Consider the following 15,171-nt stretch of genomic DNA (forward strand, 5'->3'; position numbering starts at 1 on the left):
AACCTGGTGGGACTGGGTATGGAGGGTCTTGAGTGTCAGCAGGCCACCTGCGTCCCACCTGGTGGGTGAGAAGGGTCCCACAGGTCAGCATGGAGGGACAGTGACCCTGTCTCTTCCGCTGGAAACCAGGCAAGGTCCCCCAGGGCCCGGCAGGGCCACCAGCACAGGCTGCCCTGGAGCATGGGGGAAAAGGCCGGGATCCTTCATTACCTGAACCCCATTTCCACACGTCACAAAACAGGAGTTTCCAAAATTAGAATTTATTTCAGTTTCTAAGGAATGAATCCCAGAGTGTGGCAGGAAGGACACGGCCAGCTCCTGATGCACACCTGATTTGACTCAACACTGAGTCGGGACAGACACAACCAGAGATGACCTGGGTCCAGGCTGGGGCTGCACAGGCCGTGCGTGTCCTGGACAGCCAGGAGGGAGGCTCCGCACACAGACGGCCGCTGGGCAGGGGGCCTGAGTGGGGCAGGCCCGGCCATAGCCCATGTCCTTGGCCTTCCACATAGGCGCACACATTCTCTGCCCACAGAGGGCCAGGACACCCTGGGCACCCCCTCACTCTGGGGGCTCAGGACACAGGCTTCCAGGGGAGGCCGCGCCTGGAGCCAGAGCTGATGTTTGGCTGCACACAAGCCCACTAGGGACAGACCCCAGAACACGAATTCTGTCCCCCTGGATTTAAGGCTGGTGTTTTTTTGACATTTACTTCAGTTTTTCTCTTTGAAATTAAAATTACCTGAGTAAAAGATTTTGAGACATTAAAAAAGCCAACAACACAGAATCCCTGCAGGCAGACGGCACCGGGGAGGTGGCGGCCGGGGCCAGGATGCTGGGGGCATGGCAGGGTCGGCTGGAGCTCAAGGGCCGGGCCTTTGTCCCAGTCCCGCCTGCCCTGGAGCCCCCAGGAGCCGCCCCTGGGCCGAAGCTCCCATGGCCGGAGCACAGGAAGGCACAGTGAGGTAGGGACAGTAGCCATTGTCCCCCGCCCGCCACCAGGGCTCAGAGGGCAGCGCACACCTCGGCTCCTCCTCCAAGCCCCTGCCCCCTTGGAGCTGGGCGTCTTGTCCAGAGGCCGGTGAACGGCTCCTGCAGTATGGGAGGGGAGGGGCTGCCGGGAGGCCTGAGCTCAGACAGTTAAATAATCCTTTATTTGGGTGGGCTGGGGGAGGGGTGACTGGACCAGGAGGGCAGGCGAGGCCGGGCCCAGACCCCCATGGGGGGTGGCAGGGGCCTCCGGCGGGCTAGGATGTGCCCAGGAAGTGCCACGGGGGCACTGGCTCCTCAGGGGCCCTAGCGGGCGGGGAGCAGTCTCCTACTTGTGCCGGGCCTCGGTCACCCTCTGCAGGCAGTACTGCGTGGCGGGCAGCGACAGGACCAGACTGGCAGTGCGGCGGCCCATCCAGTACACGCTGTAGCCCAGCAGACCGAAGAAGGCAGCCTTCACAGCCAACCGAGACACTCTGCCGGAGATGGATGGCGGGGGCACGCTGCGGGAGGGAGGGGGTGCTGGGCCTGGCTGGGGGTGGGTTCCCCACACTGCAGCCCCCAAGTCTGGATCACCGCCTCCTGCGGTTGGCCTCCCGGGGGCTCAGCCTCCACCTGGGGGCTTGCGGGGCGGGGCTCGCGGGGTAGGGCGGGCGCTCACGTCATGATCTCCTGGATGTTGAGGTCGGTGCTCCAGTTCTTTTCAATGCCAGGCACGTGGCCCATGCCCACGACGCCCACAACCACAGAGGGGACACACTTCCTGGGCTCGGCTGTGGGGAAGGACAAGGGCTCAGTACCTGCTCAGGCCTCAGCCTCACAGGCGGCCCCGCGCCCAGGGACAGCCGTCACCGTCAGAGGCCCGAGGCAGCTCAAGGCGCCGGGCGGCCTGGCGCAGCATGTAGGTCAGGTAGACGTCGCGCTCCGAGACGATGGTGCGGTGCAGGTCCGGGAACTCGCCGATCATCTCAGCCATCATCTGCTCCAGTAGGTCCTTCTGCTTGCAGCGTTCCACGTCGTCCTTGCTGTGGAGAGGGTGGCTGCAGCCCCGCAGGGATGGGGCAGGGGGTTGGGGGAGGGCTGGCACCGTGGACACCAGGCAGGGACCACAGCACGTTTGTTTGGGATTTGTGGCGGAAGGAAAGGGCAGGGAAGGCCTTGAGTGGCTGCACTTGGACCTGCACAGGAGGACCTAGAGCCTCCCACAGACCACCCTGCAGGCCAGCCGGGGTCCTGGGGGCAGCCCTACCTGATGGGGTCTGACAGGAAGCACAGGCCCCAAGCCAGCCTGACCTTCTGCCAGAAGGAGAGCGCAGCGATGGCCCTCTTGAAGGTGACAGGGATGGGCCGGTCACCCAGGTGGAACTTGCAGAAAGGCACCTTGCTGGCCTGGAACAGAAGCTGGGTGTTGGGGAGCAGTGGGAGCCCCAGACCACCCCTGTGAGCCACATCCCTGTGGTCACCCCCTACCTCGCCCTGCGCCCACCTCCTTGAAGGCCTCCCTGAACTCGCCGCCCGGGGCCATGCCCAGCTGCTCCGTGATGTGCGCAGACACCTTCAGCAGCAGCATCTGCATCAGCCCCGACATGAGCCCGTTCTGCAGAGAGAGGGAGCAGGCATCAGCTGGAGGGTGGGGCTGGGGGTGCGCTGGGGGAACGGCAGGACTGGGATGGCAGGCAGCACCAGCACAGAGCTCCGCCCCAGCCCCGTGCTGTGTCCTTGGCCCCCTCCCCGACAGGTGCAGGACCACCCTAGCATGCAGAGGGTGGGACCACAGCAGGGAGCGCTGGCTCAACAGTCACTTCTCAAAGGTAGCGCCCTTCAGAAAAGGCCTTCACAGGCCGGGTGCGGTGGCTCACGCCTATAATGCCAGCACTTTGGGAGGCCGAGGCGGGCGGATCACTTGAGGTCAGGAATTCTCTCAGACCAGCCTGGCCAACATGGCAAAACCCCATCTCTACTAAAAATATAAAAATTAGCTGGGTGTGGTGGTGGGCACCTGTAATCCCAGCTACTCAGGAGGCTATGGCAGAATCACTTGAACCCCAGAGGCAGAGGTTGCAGTGGGCCGAGATCACACCACTGCACTCCAGCCTGGGCGACAGAGCGAGACTGCTCCATCTCAAAAAAAAAAAAAAGAAAAGAAAAGAAAAGATCTTCACGAGGCGGTCTCGTGCTGCAAAGGGGCCGCCTTGAGCTGGCACAGACGCTGGGTGCTGGGCAGGCAGGCCGGAGAAGGGGCCTCGCCACTCACCTGCCTGCTGAGGCCAGCACAGCACTGCCGCTGGTGCAGACGCCAGGCCACCCACATCTTCAGCAACCACAGCCTGAGACCTACTGCCCCGGGTCTCGCCGGGCGGCTGGGGCCACAGGGGTGTCCATGTGCTGCCCACAGAAGTGCAGCAAAGCCCCGGGGGCCACACAGCGCCGGGCAATTGCTCACACCCTGCACACGCCCAGGGAAGGTCTGGGCCTGAGCCCTGGGAACGTCCTGTCGGATGGAGGGCCCGTGTTTCCCCCCGGGCCCCGGCCACCCTGGAGAGCCCAGGCTAACTTAGGATGAGATGTGCATGGGGCCTTGGTCTGCTGGGACCAACTCCACCTCTGGAGGGGCTGGGGCCTGAGCTCAGCTATGCCTGTGACCAACCCTGGTAGAAACCCAGACACCAGGGCACAGCGAGCCTCCCCCAGGGGGGACAGGTGAAGCGGACATCTGGTGTCTCCCAGACCCTGCCCCACAGCCCCTTCCCTCTGTGATGCCACAGCACTGAGCACCACAGCACTGCCGAATTGTATGCCCCTTCGAGATCACTGGGCCCCAGGCTCTGGTGGGGAGGCTCTCTGGCACTGGGCCCTGGCTGGACCGGGGACTGCCCTTTACAAGATGGCCCACAGAGGTCTTTGGTGACTTCCCTCACCTGGAGAAATTAAAAAATGAAAGGCAGGTGCCAAATGTTTAGGGACATTTCTACAAGATCTCATTACAATTGTTTCCTTTGAACAAGGGGAAGGCAAACTGACTAGGGCTGGGGTCAGGTATCCCTTTGAAAACACAAAGATTGGCCGGGCACGGTGGCTCATGCCTGTAATCCCAACACTTTGGGGGGCCGAGGTGGGTGGACTGCCTGAGCTCAGAAGTTTGAGATGAGCCTGGGCAAAATGGCAAAATCCCATCTCTACTAAAAATACAAAAAATTAGCCGGGTGTGGTGGCAGGCACCTGTAATCCCAGCTACCCAGGAAGCTGAGGCAGGAGAATCGCTAGAACCCAGGAGGCGAAGGTTGCAGTGAGCCGAGATTGCACCACTGCATTCTAGCCTGGACAACAGAGCGAGACTCTGTCTTAAAAAAAACAAAACAAAATAAAACAAAAAAACGAAATCACAAAGAACAATGAGAAAGTCCTGCCTCTGCAGTCACTGCAAGGCTGGAGAAGTGGGGACAGGAGGAGCCCTGAGCCCCACCCACTTTGGGGCCTGGGTGCGGTACCTGGGGGGCCAGCCTTGCAGTGAGACCTGACCCGTCCCCAGCGAAGGCTCAGCAGCCCAGTCCTCGGGCGACAGCCCCGGCCTCAGCTTGGAGAGCCACCCGTTTCCCCCTCCCTTGCCTGAAACCGGGTAATGGAGCCTCTTCCCTTTCTCCTGCCCCAGGGGAGGTCCCCAACCCGGCAATCCCCACGGCGGGCCAGGCACAGCCACACTGACTGGGGGCACGGGCCGTGGGAGGAACCTGGGCCACAGGCGCACAGGTGGCTTTGACTCCGACCCCGACCCGCGGCTGCGCACCTGCCTCACGGCCTGCTGCAGCTTCTCCAGGCTGAGCTCCTGGGCCTCCCGCAGCAGCGTGCTCTCATCCATCTTCAGCATGGACACACGGTACTGGCAGAGCTCCACGACCACCACGTCAGGCTGCACCTCCCGGATGGTCTGCAACAGCCACAGGCCACGCCTTGTGAACACGGCCAGCTCCCGGCCCCTCAGCACAGCTGACACCAACACCAGGGGCCCCATCCCAGGGGCAGCCAGCGTTGGCATCACCCCAGGGCTAGCTAACCCCGCTGCTGCAGTGACAGCTCAGTTCTTTAAGCAACAAGAGAGGAAGCTGTGAAGCTTGCTCACTTGTCAAGTGGGAAGACGCATGAGGCTGTCATGGCTCCCAGGCAGGAAGCCCACCGCGCCATTCCCAGGGACCACAGAGTGTTGAAGCAGATGGCCTGCGGTGCACACACACGGGCCCTGCCACGAGGTCCCTTTGAGTGCAGGACACAGGAGCTTACACCAACCCGCGTCCGGGCTGTGGCGGGCGGTGGCGCTCACCTTCACGACGTCCCTCTTGCTGTCATCGCTGAAGTGGGCTGTCCCCACCACATACACCCTGCTCCCATCTTCAGCCACCAGCTGGGTCACAGTGCGCGGTAGGTTGGGCTGCTGACGCCGCCGCTTTAGCTTCATCTCCAGGAGCAGATTGAAGGCGTCCACGTCAGCTGCAATAGCAGCACAGGCCGTTGTGAGCCCGGCCCACCCAGGGACACCACCGGGCCCACCCCAGGGACACCACCGGGCCCACCCCAGGGACACCACCGGGCCCACCCCAGGGACACCACCGGGCCCGCTGGCAGCCTGGGCTCCGGAACCCTCCCGGGTTCTGAGAATCGAACAGGTGCAGAGCACATGCCCCCTGACGAGTATCACACGCCACGTGCTTGGCCTGCCTGGTGATAGGAACAGCAGCTACCAACTCTGTGAGCTGGATGCCGTCGGGAAGCCAGGGCCTCAGGAGTCCTGTGCCCCACACACCCCATGAGGGCGACCTTGGGGGCTGCTGTGGATGACGCCTGGTGTGGGGGACAGTGTGGGGCGGGTGCTGCAGGGGGCGTAGCTAGGGGAGGGGCTCTGAGGCAAAGCAGGCCCCCCACCCCACTCAGGAGGGACAGGCTGAGGCCACAGCAAGGAGGGACTCCCATGCCGCTCACACTACTTGTGCTCAAGAGCCCCTCCATGCCCAGGGGCCAGCCTGTGCTGTTGGCAGCCCCTCCAAGAGGCTCCACTGTCAGGCAGGGCCGAGGAGCAGCTGCTGTTGGGGGGCAGGTCTGCCCTCTGGAGCACCAGGCCCAGCAGCACCTACCCCAGGTCTCGGCCAGGACCCTGCTCAGCACAAGCTCCAAGCCCTGGCAGCGGTTGGCTGCCTCCCCCTCCTCCTTGACTCAACAGCCCAACATGGGGGAACGTGCCAGGGCTCTGAGGGAGACATACACAGGTTCTGGGGGTCCCCAGAAAGCACCCTGGGCACCGGCTCTGAAGCCTCTGATGACACAACAGGTTCCACGTTGGCCTGCAGGCGGAAGGGAGAGTTCAAGTCAGGGTCCATGTACCCCAGAAAGCCAGGGCTCCGTGGCAATTCCACGGACCACATACCCTGGAAAGGGCCCTGTGGCCGCTCCGTGGACCACACACCCTGAAAAGCAGGGTCTGTGGCCGCTCCGTGGATCCTAGGCCCCTTCCTGCTTGGCTGTCACTGGCACGGCCGCCATCAAGCTGGGCAGAGAGGGCCACCAGCCGCCTCAGCCCAGGGCCCCTCTCCCTCGGAGGTGCCTCCTGCCTGACCCTGGAGAGCCCTGTGAAGATCACCTTTGCAGAACAGCAACCAGGAACTGACCCCGAGAACCCACACAGTGGGGAGGCCCCCCACCCCTGCCTCTGTGCATCCAGCCCAGCCTCTACCTCACCTCATGCGGTGGCTGCTGCTCCTCCCCGTCCATGGCTGGGCGGTGGCTTCCTGCACGGGTGGGGAGCCTGAGGAGAGGCATGAGAGGTGGAGTTTCCACCTGGAGCCCCAGGCCTGGCTTAGGACTCACTGTGTAGTGTTGTCAGTCTAGAACCATCTGTTGGGTGGGACTGGGGGCTCCTTTCCCCATATCCCCAAATGCCTCCTGCCCATCAAAGGCTACTGAGGTCCAGGGTCCATTCAGGCCAGGCCCGGGTAGTGAAAAGCCAGCAGACCCCCGGGGACCCCACCATAAGCAAAATGCAGACGGGCCTAGGGCGGGTTGCTGGTGCTCAGGCCTCATTCAGCACAGGGCCAGAGCTGCCCAACCTTCACCGCGGCATGGCGGGCAGACATAGGAAGGTGGCCCTGGGGTCTGCGCCTGATCTCAGGACACAGAACGCAGCTTCTGACGCGTGGCGAAGACCCCAGGGCCTTTGTACAAAAGCCACTTCCCCTTTCGGTAACTACGGCCCAGGCAACGTCAGCACAGAGTCAGCACAGAGTCAGCACAGAGTCAGCACAGACAGAGGAATCCGCAAAGCGCACAGTTCAACGTGTTTGGAGCCAAGACCTTCTCTCCCAGATTAAGAGACAAACATGGTGTGGAAGGAACCATGGCAGAAACCCGGACAGGCTGGGGCAGCCATGCGAGGGGGCTGCCCCGACGCATCACAGCTCCCCACAGACCCTCAGAGAGAAACCAGGAGCTCAGGCTGGGGGCCCAGGAGCCTAAGGGAGAGAAAGAAAACAGCCAGGCTCCTGTAGCACCAGAGGCACATGCCGGCCAAGACCCATGGCACCCCTTGAGGTGAGGGCAGGGACCAGCAGGTTGTCCTGAGACTGGCCACGGAACGCCAGGAGCGACTGTTTACAAAGTCAGTGGCTCATGCATGTCCTGGCAGATGGATATGTCGCCAGGCAGAATCATTAAAATATCCAAAACAGGCCAGGCACGGTGGCTTACACCTAGCACTTTGGGAGGCCAAGATGGGCGGATTGCCTGAGCTCAGGAGTTCAAGACCAGCCTGGCCAACATAGACCATCCTGGTGAAACCAAGTCTCTACTAAAAATACACAAATTAACCAGGTGTGGTGGTGCATGCCTGTAATCCCAGCTACTGGGGAGGCTGATGCAGGAGAATCGCTTTGAACCTGGGAGGCAGAGGTTGCAGTGAGCTGAGATCATGTCACTGCATTCCGGCCTGGGTGACAAAGGGAGACTGTCTCAAGAAAAAAAAAAAAAAAAAAGAGCCGTTGGAAACCATTCTGAGCTGTCTAGTCTTGCAAGGTATTGTGGTTTTGTCTTGAAGTATCTGCATCAGTCAGAGACGATCATCTGTGGAGGAAACAACAGGGCTTGTGTGTGCTTCAGAAGAGGCCACTGCCAGGTTCTGCTCTGATGCCTGTGTGCATCTGGGGTCATTTTCGTATCACTACTGCTGCCCACTTCTCAGAACTCATAAGAAAAAGGAACAATGAGTAATAAGATGCTACGTCAGGTTCCTTTCCTCTGCAAACCCTGTTGGCAAACAGCCGCAAGCACAGACCCCAGCCCCAGCCAGGACTCACAGACCCAGCTGGGTCCTGGCCACGCATGTCCGAGTTAAGATGCCTCCAAGCTCAGGTGTCCTCACCTGTGAACAGGAAGGAGCTCTCCGTGCAGTGTCTAGGAGGGCAGTCAGAGGCTGGGGTGGCAGGGACAGTTCTGAGCAGGGGAAGGGGTCTCAGTGCAACCAGAGGCCCCATCTGAAGCTGACCGAGAAGAGGGCAGCCCACCCTGAGGACAGCCGGGACTTCTGGAAGAGGAACTGGCCTGGTTTGGAGCAGGTGGTGCAATGGGACCGTGGTAGGGGAGGTCAGCTGAGACTAAAGAGACAGCTGATAAACACCAGGCTGGCCTGGGAACCCAGTCCTCATGCCCCCGGGGGCCTTGAGCCTCTGCAGAGGGCAAGGGGAGCCCACCCCACAGGCTCCCCTCTGGGGCCGTGCGGCTTTGGCAGGGGGTCCCACTCCTTTCCACCTGGGTTTGAGTCTGGACCCAACCCTGGCCTGGGCGTCTTAATGGTTGGCACATCCAGGAAGTGCTGCTGGCACTGGTCAGAGCAAAACCAGGCCTCGGCAACTTGGGCTGCCTCCTTCCCCTTTTGCAGATGAAAGCTACAAAACCCGCTGGAAGCTGTTGTGAGCAGCTGCCAGGCCAGCTGGCCCAGACAAGCACCTGGTCCGGGGGACGGCCGCCTCCCTGGGTCCAGCTGCACACGGAAGTTGGGACTCTTACGAGCACGGGGGCGCACTAGGCTGGAGTCTGGGAAGCAGTTTCTTACGAGCACGGGGGAAACTCACACACAGAAGTCAGGACTCTGAGAGCAGCGCAAGGCTGCTGGCACGCACGGGGGAAACTCCTTAAAGAAACTCTTGTGCAGCCGGTGGGAGGCTGCCTCGGCCCAGCCAACGGGAGGCGCCCACGTTGCCACAGCCCTTCCCCCATGGGTGTGGCAGCCCCAGGTCTGCGGTCAGCCCCCACCCTCCACCCAGCCTGGCCAGACCCGCCTCTGAGGCCGGCCCCGGGTGCGCCTGTGGCCATGGACAGGGCAGGATCTCAGTTGCAGCAGCAGGCGCTGATCCTGACCCCAGTCGTGCCACAGGGTGGGCATGCACAGGTCTCCTGTTGGGGCGGGCAGAGAAGCCTTCCTAGCCGGCAGCCAAGCCTTGAGCAGGACGATGTCAGTGCCACCAGAGGCAGTGCCAGCCCCCAGCCCTGGCCCCTGCAGCCTCTCAGCAGAGGCGTGCTGCCTGCAGGGGGCCAGGCGGAAGGTCACTGAGGCCCCTCCAGCACCTAAAGCCCGTGATTCTGGGGGACATATCTGGCAGTCACCCTCACAGTTCCAGCACTCTCTTTCCCTCCTCACTGAGGCCCCTGGAAACTCTAGGGTGTGATTTCAGGTCACCAGCCCTCCTCCCTCTAGCCTGCTCCAGGCAGCCATGCTCTCAGACATTTACAGCTGGGCCCAGAGCCTCTCCCAGCTGCCTGGCGGTGAGCAAAGGGCCCTGGCCCGAAAGCCACAGATGCTGGGCCTGGACTCTGAAGTGTCTTTAGAGGCAATGTCTGAAGAACCACCCACCTGGATCCCACCCCTACAACCAACCTCTGGGTCCCAGCAGAGCCGTCACCTGGGGTCCAGCCAGCACACACTGCAGCCACCCCCTTCCTACCTGTCCTCTTCAGATACACTCAGGCCCATCAGCAGAGACCAGCAGACCCCAGCTGCCCCCGCGGGGGGACAGACACCTCTCCTTCCCAAATCCCCAGTGCTGGCACTGCCCCAGGGAGCCTCACAGCAGCTTCTGGCCTTGTTACCCGTGAGGCCAACCCGCTGGGAGGCAGTGCAGCCTGGAAGGAAGCCAGACGCTTCTATCAGACCAGCTGCACTTCACCCTCACTGCCCCGCACAGATGTCCACCGACCAGGACTGGGGTGGGTGCTGAACACAATTTGTGGGAGATGCCTCCTGAGCACGGGTAGCCGGCAGACAGGGTCCTCGGATCTCAGACCCCAGCGCTGCCCTGGGCAGGATGCTTCAAACGAGCCTCCGGTTAAGGCGGGAACTTGCCTCCGGGGTCAGAATCCCACCTGCCTCACACAGGTGGCCCTCTCTTGGCTGCAAGCACAAGCCACATTCAGACGCTGCTTTAGCGGTCGGCCTCAGCCTCTGAGCTTCTCTGCCACAGCATGATCTGTCCCAAAGGCAAAGAACAGGGTGGAGACCCACGGGCAAGAAAAGACTCAGCAGCCTGATTTCAGGAGACCCTAGGCACTGCCTCTGAAGACACTTGTTCTCCAAGGGCTGTTCCTCATCGGTAAAAAGGGGTATCTGGCTTTGGAAACCATGATCTTCTGTCCAGACGAAGCCTCTGAGAGTCCCCAACAGCGCAGGAGGACATCTGTTGTGCTCAAGAAAAGCCCTAGACACAAAATCAGAGCAGCATCTATAGTCCTTTGGCATCAGAGAAGGCTGTTTGCATCCAATGTCCCGCAGGGCATCTGTCCCAGGACATGACATCTAGTCCCAGGCTGTTTGCATCCAACGTCCCGCAGCGTCAGGCTCCACAGATGTCTCAGACGGCACATCCCACCTGCCTGCTCAGGCCCCACTGCTACAGACTGAACTGTGTCCCCCAAAACCCACAGGTTAGAGCCCTAACTCCCACTATGAAGGTATTAGAAGGTGGGGCCTCCGGGAGGTGATCAGGTTCAGATGAGGTCATAAGTGCAAAGCCCCTGTGACTGGGTTAGTACTCCTGGAAAAGACACCATGCAGCTCTCGCTCCCCCAGGTGAGAACGCCGCAAGAGGGGGCCTGTCTACAAGCCAGGAGGCTGGATGGCAACCAGTGACCTTTGACCTGGGACGTCCAGCCCCTAGAACTCTGAGAAAATTAATTTCTGTTTTTTCCCAGCACCAGTGAGGCACGGTGGGAGAAGACTACTCGCCCACAGCCCCAGCTACTCAGGAGAGGCTGAGGTAGGAGAACTGTCTGAGGTCTGGAGTTTAAGACCAGCCTGGGCAACTTAGCGAGATCTCATTTTCTTTTTTTTTATTTGAGACAGAGTGTCACTCTGTCGCCCAGGCTGGAGTGCCGCAGCGTGATCTCAGCTCACTGCAATCTCCCCCACCCCGGGGTCCAAGCGATTCTCCTGCCTCAGCCTCCTGAGTAGCTGGGATTACAGGCGCGCGCCACCACACCCAGCTAATTTTTGTATTTTTAGTAGAGATGGGGTTTCACCATGTTGCCCAGGCCAGTGTTGAACTCCTGACCTCCTAATCCACCTGCCTCGGCCTCCCAAAGTGCTGGGATTACAGGCGTGAGCCACCGCACCAGGCCGAGACCTCATTTTTGTTTTTGTTTTTGAGACAGAGTCACACTCTGTTGCCCAGGCTGGAGTGCAGTGGCGTGATCTCAACCTCTGCCTCCCGGGTTCGAGTGATTCTCCTGCCTCAGCCACGCAAGTAGCTGGGATTACAGGCACCTACCACCATGTCTGGCTAATTTTTGTATTTTTAGTAGAGACGGGGTTTTGCCATATTGGCCAGGCTGGTCTTGATCTCCTGACCTCAGGCGATCCACCCGCCTCAGCCTCCCAAAGTGCTGGGATTATAGGTGTGAGCCACCACACCCAGCCTGGTTTTTTTTTGTTTTTTTTTTTTTTGAGATGGAGTCTCGCTCTGTTGCCCAGGCTGGAGTGGGTATGATCTTGGCTCACTGCAAGCTCCGCCTCCTGAGTTCATACCATTCTCCTGCCTCAGCCTCCCGAGTAGCTGGGACTACAGGCGCCCGCCACCATGCCTGGCTAATTTTTTGTATTTTTTAGCAGAGACGGGGTTTCACCATGTTAGCCAGGATGGTCTCAATCTCCTGAGATTGTGATCTGCCCGCCTCGGCCTCCCAAAGTGCTGGGATTACAGGCGTGAACCAACACACCCAGCCCAGCCTATTGTTTTTTTAAAGTTTCCTGGTCTGTGATGTTTTGTTACAGCAGCTAGAGCTAAGACACCCATCCTATCCCTTTCACCCTACTAGAAACTGCCTCCCAGACTCCAGCCTAGCTTCCTAGTGCAGACCAAAAGCTAGCTAGCACCAAATGCAGTTCCCAGAAAAAACCCATCTCTCAACCAACCCACTAGACCGCTCAGAAAGCCCAGGTTCCAAACTGGTCAGACCTGGGGGTTGCAGAAATGACAAACTTGGAGGGACCAGGGTGTGGCCCAGAGCTCTGACCTCCCCTGCTTCCCATTTCTGAGGCCTGGCGCCTTTGGCCACAGGAAACCTCTCCCGGGTCTGGTGGGACCGCTTCACGCAGGTGTGGCAGAACTGGGAGACAGGAAACACACCTGAGCCAGAACCCGAGGCCTCCTTGCTAGCACACCTGGCAGCTCCCAACCTCCTGGGACCTGGTCACAGCCAATGCAGAGCCCCCACACTAACCACCATGCAGGGGGCCCCACAGGCTCCTGCCACCCACCCACCCTGCCAGGCCCGCTCCTCGGACCCCACAGCATCAGGGCCTCCGGCGAGGCTGGCCAGCAGCCCCACCAGTCACACTGCAGGGGCAGCGGCAGCAAGCCGGGAGCAGAGACACAAGGCAGTGAGCCTGGCGGCCCGCACAGCCTCTTTAGGGACCTACAAGCTAGGAGGCGCCCATCTGGAGGCTACCGACGCTGCGGGAGTCCCGCACGGACCTTAGCATCTTCGCAAGTTCCTGGTTGTTTCTGGGACGCCAGTGCCCAGACAGCTCCCACTCCATTTTTCTTGTAAGGTTTTGAAAAAGACACACGGCAGCTTCATAGTAGCTCAGTTACGAAGCCCTTTTAAGCTTGGGCTGAGCACAGCGGGGGACGATCAGGCGTCCACTTCGCCCATATGGGAACCCCGCTCTGCTCCACTTGAAGGGCAAAGGCTCCCACAGAGGAGCGAAGCCCCAGGTTTCAGCGGGGCCGGAGGGTCAACGGGGGTCCAGGGCCTCACGCTTGGCCTCCCCCAGCACCCCCAGAGACCCGCAGGCCTGGGCCGCCTTCCTCCACTCTCACCTCGGCCGGCTCCACCATAGGTGGGAGGCGGGGATGGTTGGGGCCCTCCCGACCCGCGAGGGCCCTGGGACTACAGGTCCGACCCGCGCCCTCCCGCGAGGCCGCAGCTGACCCTCCCGGCCCCAAGCCCTGGGGGCTCCGCTCCTCGGCAGCGTCGCTCCAGGAAGCGGTGGTGGGGAACGCTCAGGGCCTGCTCCCACCCCAAACCTGACCCGGGCCTGACCCCCACGACCTGCTCCCCCGGCTCCGAAACCTGACCCCAGCCTGGCCCCCACGACCTGCTACCCTGGCCCCCAAACCTGACCCGGGTCCGGCCCCCCACGACCCTGCTCCACCGGCCCCAAACCCTGAACCTGACCCCCACGACCTGCTCCCCTGGCCCCAAAACCTGAACCTGACCCGGGCCTGACCCCCACGACCTGCTACCCCGGCCCCAAAACCTGACCCGGGCCTGACCTCCCCGGCCCCCACCCCCCGACTCGGGCTGGCTCCTCCCGCCCCCCACAGTCACCCCATGGCCCTGACCCGGGCCCGCCCCCCGCCCGGTGCCGGGCCCCGTCCTCACGCACGCGCTGTCCGCGCCGCGCGGCGTACCAAGGCGAGGCAGCGGCGCTCCTTAGCCGGCCTCCATGCGGCGCGGGACCTCAACGGACGGGGCGGACTGGGGCCGAGGGGCGGGGCGGGACGGACGGGCCAAGGGCGCCGGCGGCCGCGCGGCATGCCGGGAAAGGTAGTCCCACGCGCTTCCCGCTTGGCCCTGGCCTGCGACTGCGGACTACACTTCCCAGGGGGCCGCGCGCGAGGCCCCGCCCCGCCTCGGCGCCCCCGGGTCCTAAGAAGCACCGGCAAGCACTAGGGAGGCAGGGTTCGAGTCCCGACGCGGCCACGGCCTTGCGAGGCGCGCCCACGTTCTCTGGTCGCAGCTCCCAAGCTGTGAAATGGGGACAATGCTCGCACGGCGTCCACAGGGTGGTTTGGAGTCGAATAATATTGAAATGTAACTGTTTTGTGAGCCGTCAGTCCCACACGAAACGGACAGCCCATAGTGGCAAGCGAGGAGCCAAGAACATGGGATCGGGGAACGCGCCGACAGGGCCTCTGCCTGACCCCCTCGCCTCTGGGGATCGGCCTAGTCCATCCTCCGGGGGTCAGCCCAGAGCCGTCCCTGACCCGGGACTCATGCCTCAGCGGGACCTCAGCCTTGCCGCAGGTCGGGGCACCCCGGGGAGGTCGGGCCCCAGGGGCCCCGCAGCCAGCCCGGCGGAAAACAGGGACCGGGCGGGAGTCTTAGGGCGGGCCGACCCCTGGCCTCATGGACCCTGGCGCGCGGTCACTTCCGATCGTCCCGAGGGCCCCAGGGGGACCCGGCTGGCCGCGGCCACCCCGACGCTAGACCCTCGCTGTGCGCCTTCGGCCCCGAGGGCAGGGAGAGACTGTCTGGCCCCACCCGCCGCGCCCCTCCTGCCCGGGCTCCTGGCCCCCTTGCTGCACCCAGCCTCTCCCAGGGCGGCCAGGACCCGGCGGCCAAGTTGCTGCGCGCTTCAGGGAACGGCGCGGACGGGGGGTTGGGCGTAGCGAGGGTCCTGGGCCCCCAGCTGCTGCGCCGTCCGCCTGCCCCGCTCGCCTGCAATGGTCAGGCCGCGCATCCCGGGCCCACGACTTCCTCCTCCACGACCCCGGCTTCTTGGCTGACCTGGCGCTGGCGCTGGGCTTAGTGCAGGCGTGGGCGTGGCGATGGTTTGCCTGCGGGCTGCATGCGCGGCCCCCACAGCCAGCTCCCCAAAGCTCTGCACCCACCTCTACCGCGCTGACCCAGCCCCAGGGATCA

General features: G+C 62.3%; 1 protein-coding gene across 6 annotated transcripts; it reads right to left on the bottom strand.

The window, feature by feature from the left end:
• Positions 1-241: 241 nt before the first annotated feature.
• On the bottom strand, positions 242-14,026 carry TRABD (TraB domain containing). Of its 6 annotated transcripts, none has more exons than XM_030914422.1 (10): positions 13,913-14,024; positions 6,718-6,784; positions 6,245-6,323; positions 5,309-5,475; positions 4,778-4,918; positions 2,480-2,590; positions 2,243-2,382; positions 1,846-2,018; positions 1,655-1,766; positions 249-1,496 (listed from the first exon to the last, which is right to left on the bottom strand). In XM_030914422.1, the coding sequence occupies exons 2-10, from the start codon at positions 6,748-6,750 to the stop codon at positions 1,322-1,324; spliced, it is 1,131 nt and encodes a 376-aa protein (XP_030770282.1). In that variant the 5' UTR covers positions 6,751-6,784; positions 13,913-14,024; the 3' UTR covers positions 249-1,321. The 6 variants fall into 6 exon arrangements, with proteins under 6 accessions (XP_010359520.1, XP_030770282.1, XP_030770283.1 ...); XM_030914423.1 differs by having other exon boundaries at positions 687-1,496; positions 13,938-14,026; XM_030914425.1 differs by lacking the exon at positions 13,913-14,024 and adding an exon at positions 9,102-11,270 and having other exon boundaries at positions 687-1,496.
• Between the last annotated feature and the right edge of the window lie 1,145 nt (positions 14,027-15,171).

This window comes from Rhinopithecus roxellana, chromosome 13, assembly GCF_007565055.1.
Source record: "Rhinopithecus roxellana isolate Shanxi Qingling chromosome 13, ASM756505v1, whole genome shotgun sequence".
Lineage (NCBI taxonomy): Eukaryota > Metazoa > Chordata > Mammalia > Primates > Cercopithecidae > Rhinopithecus > Rhinopithecus roxellana.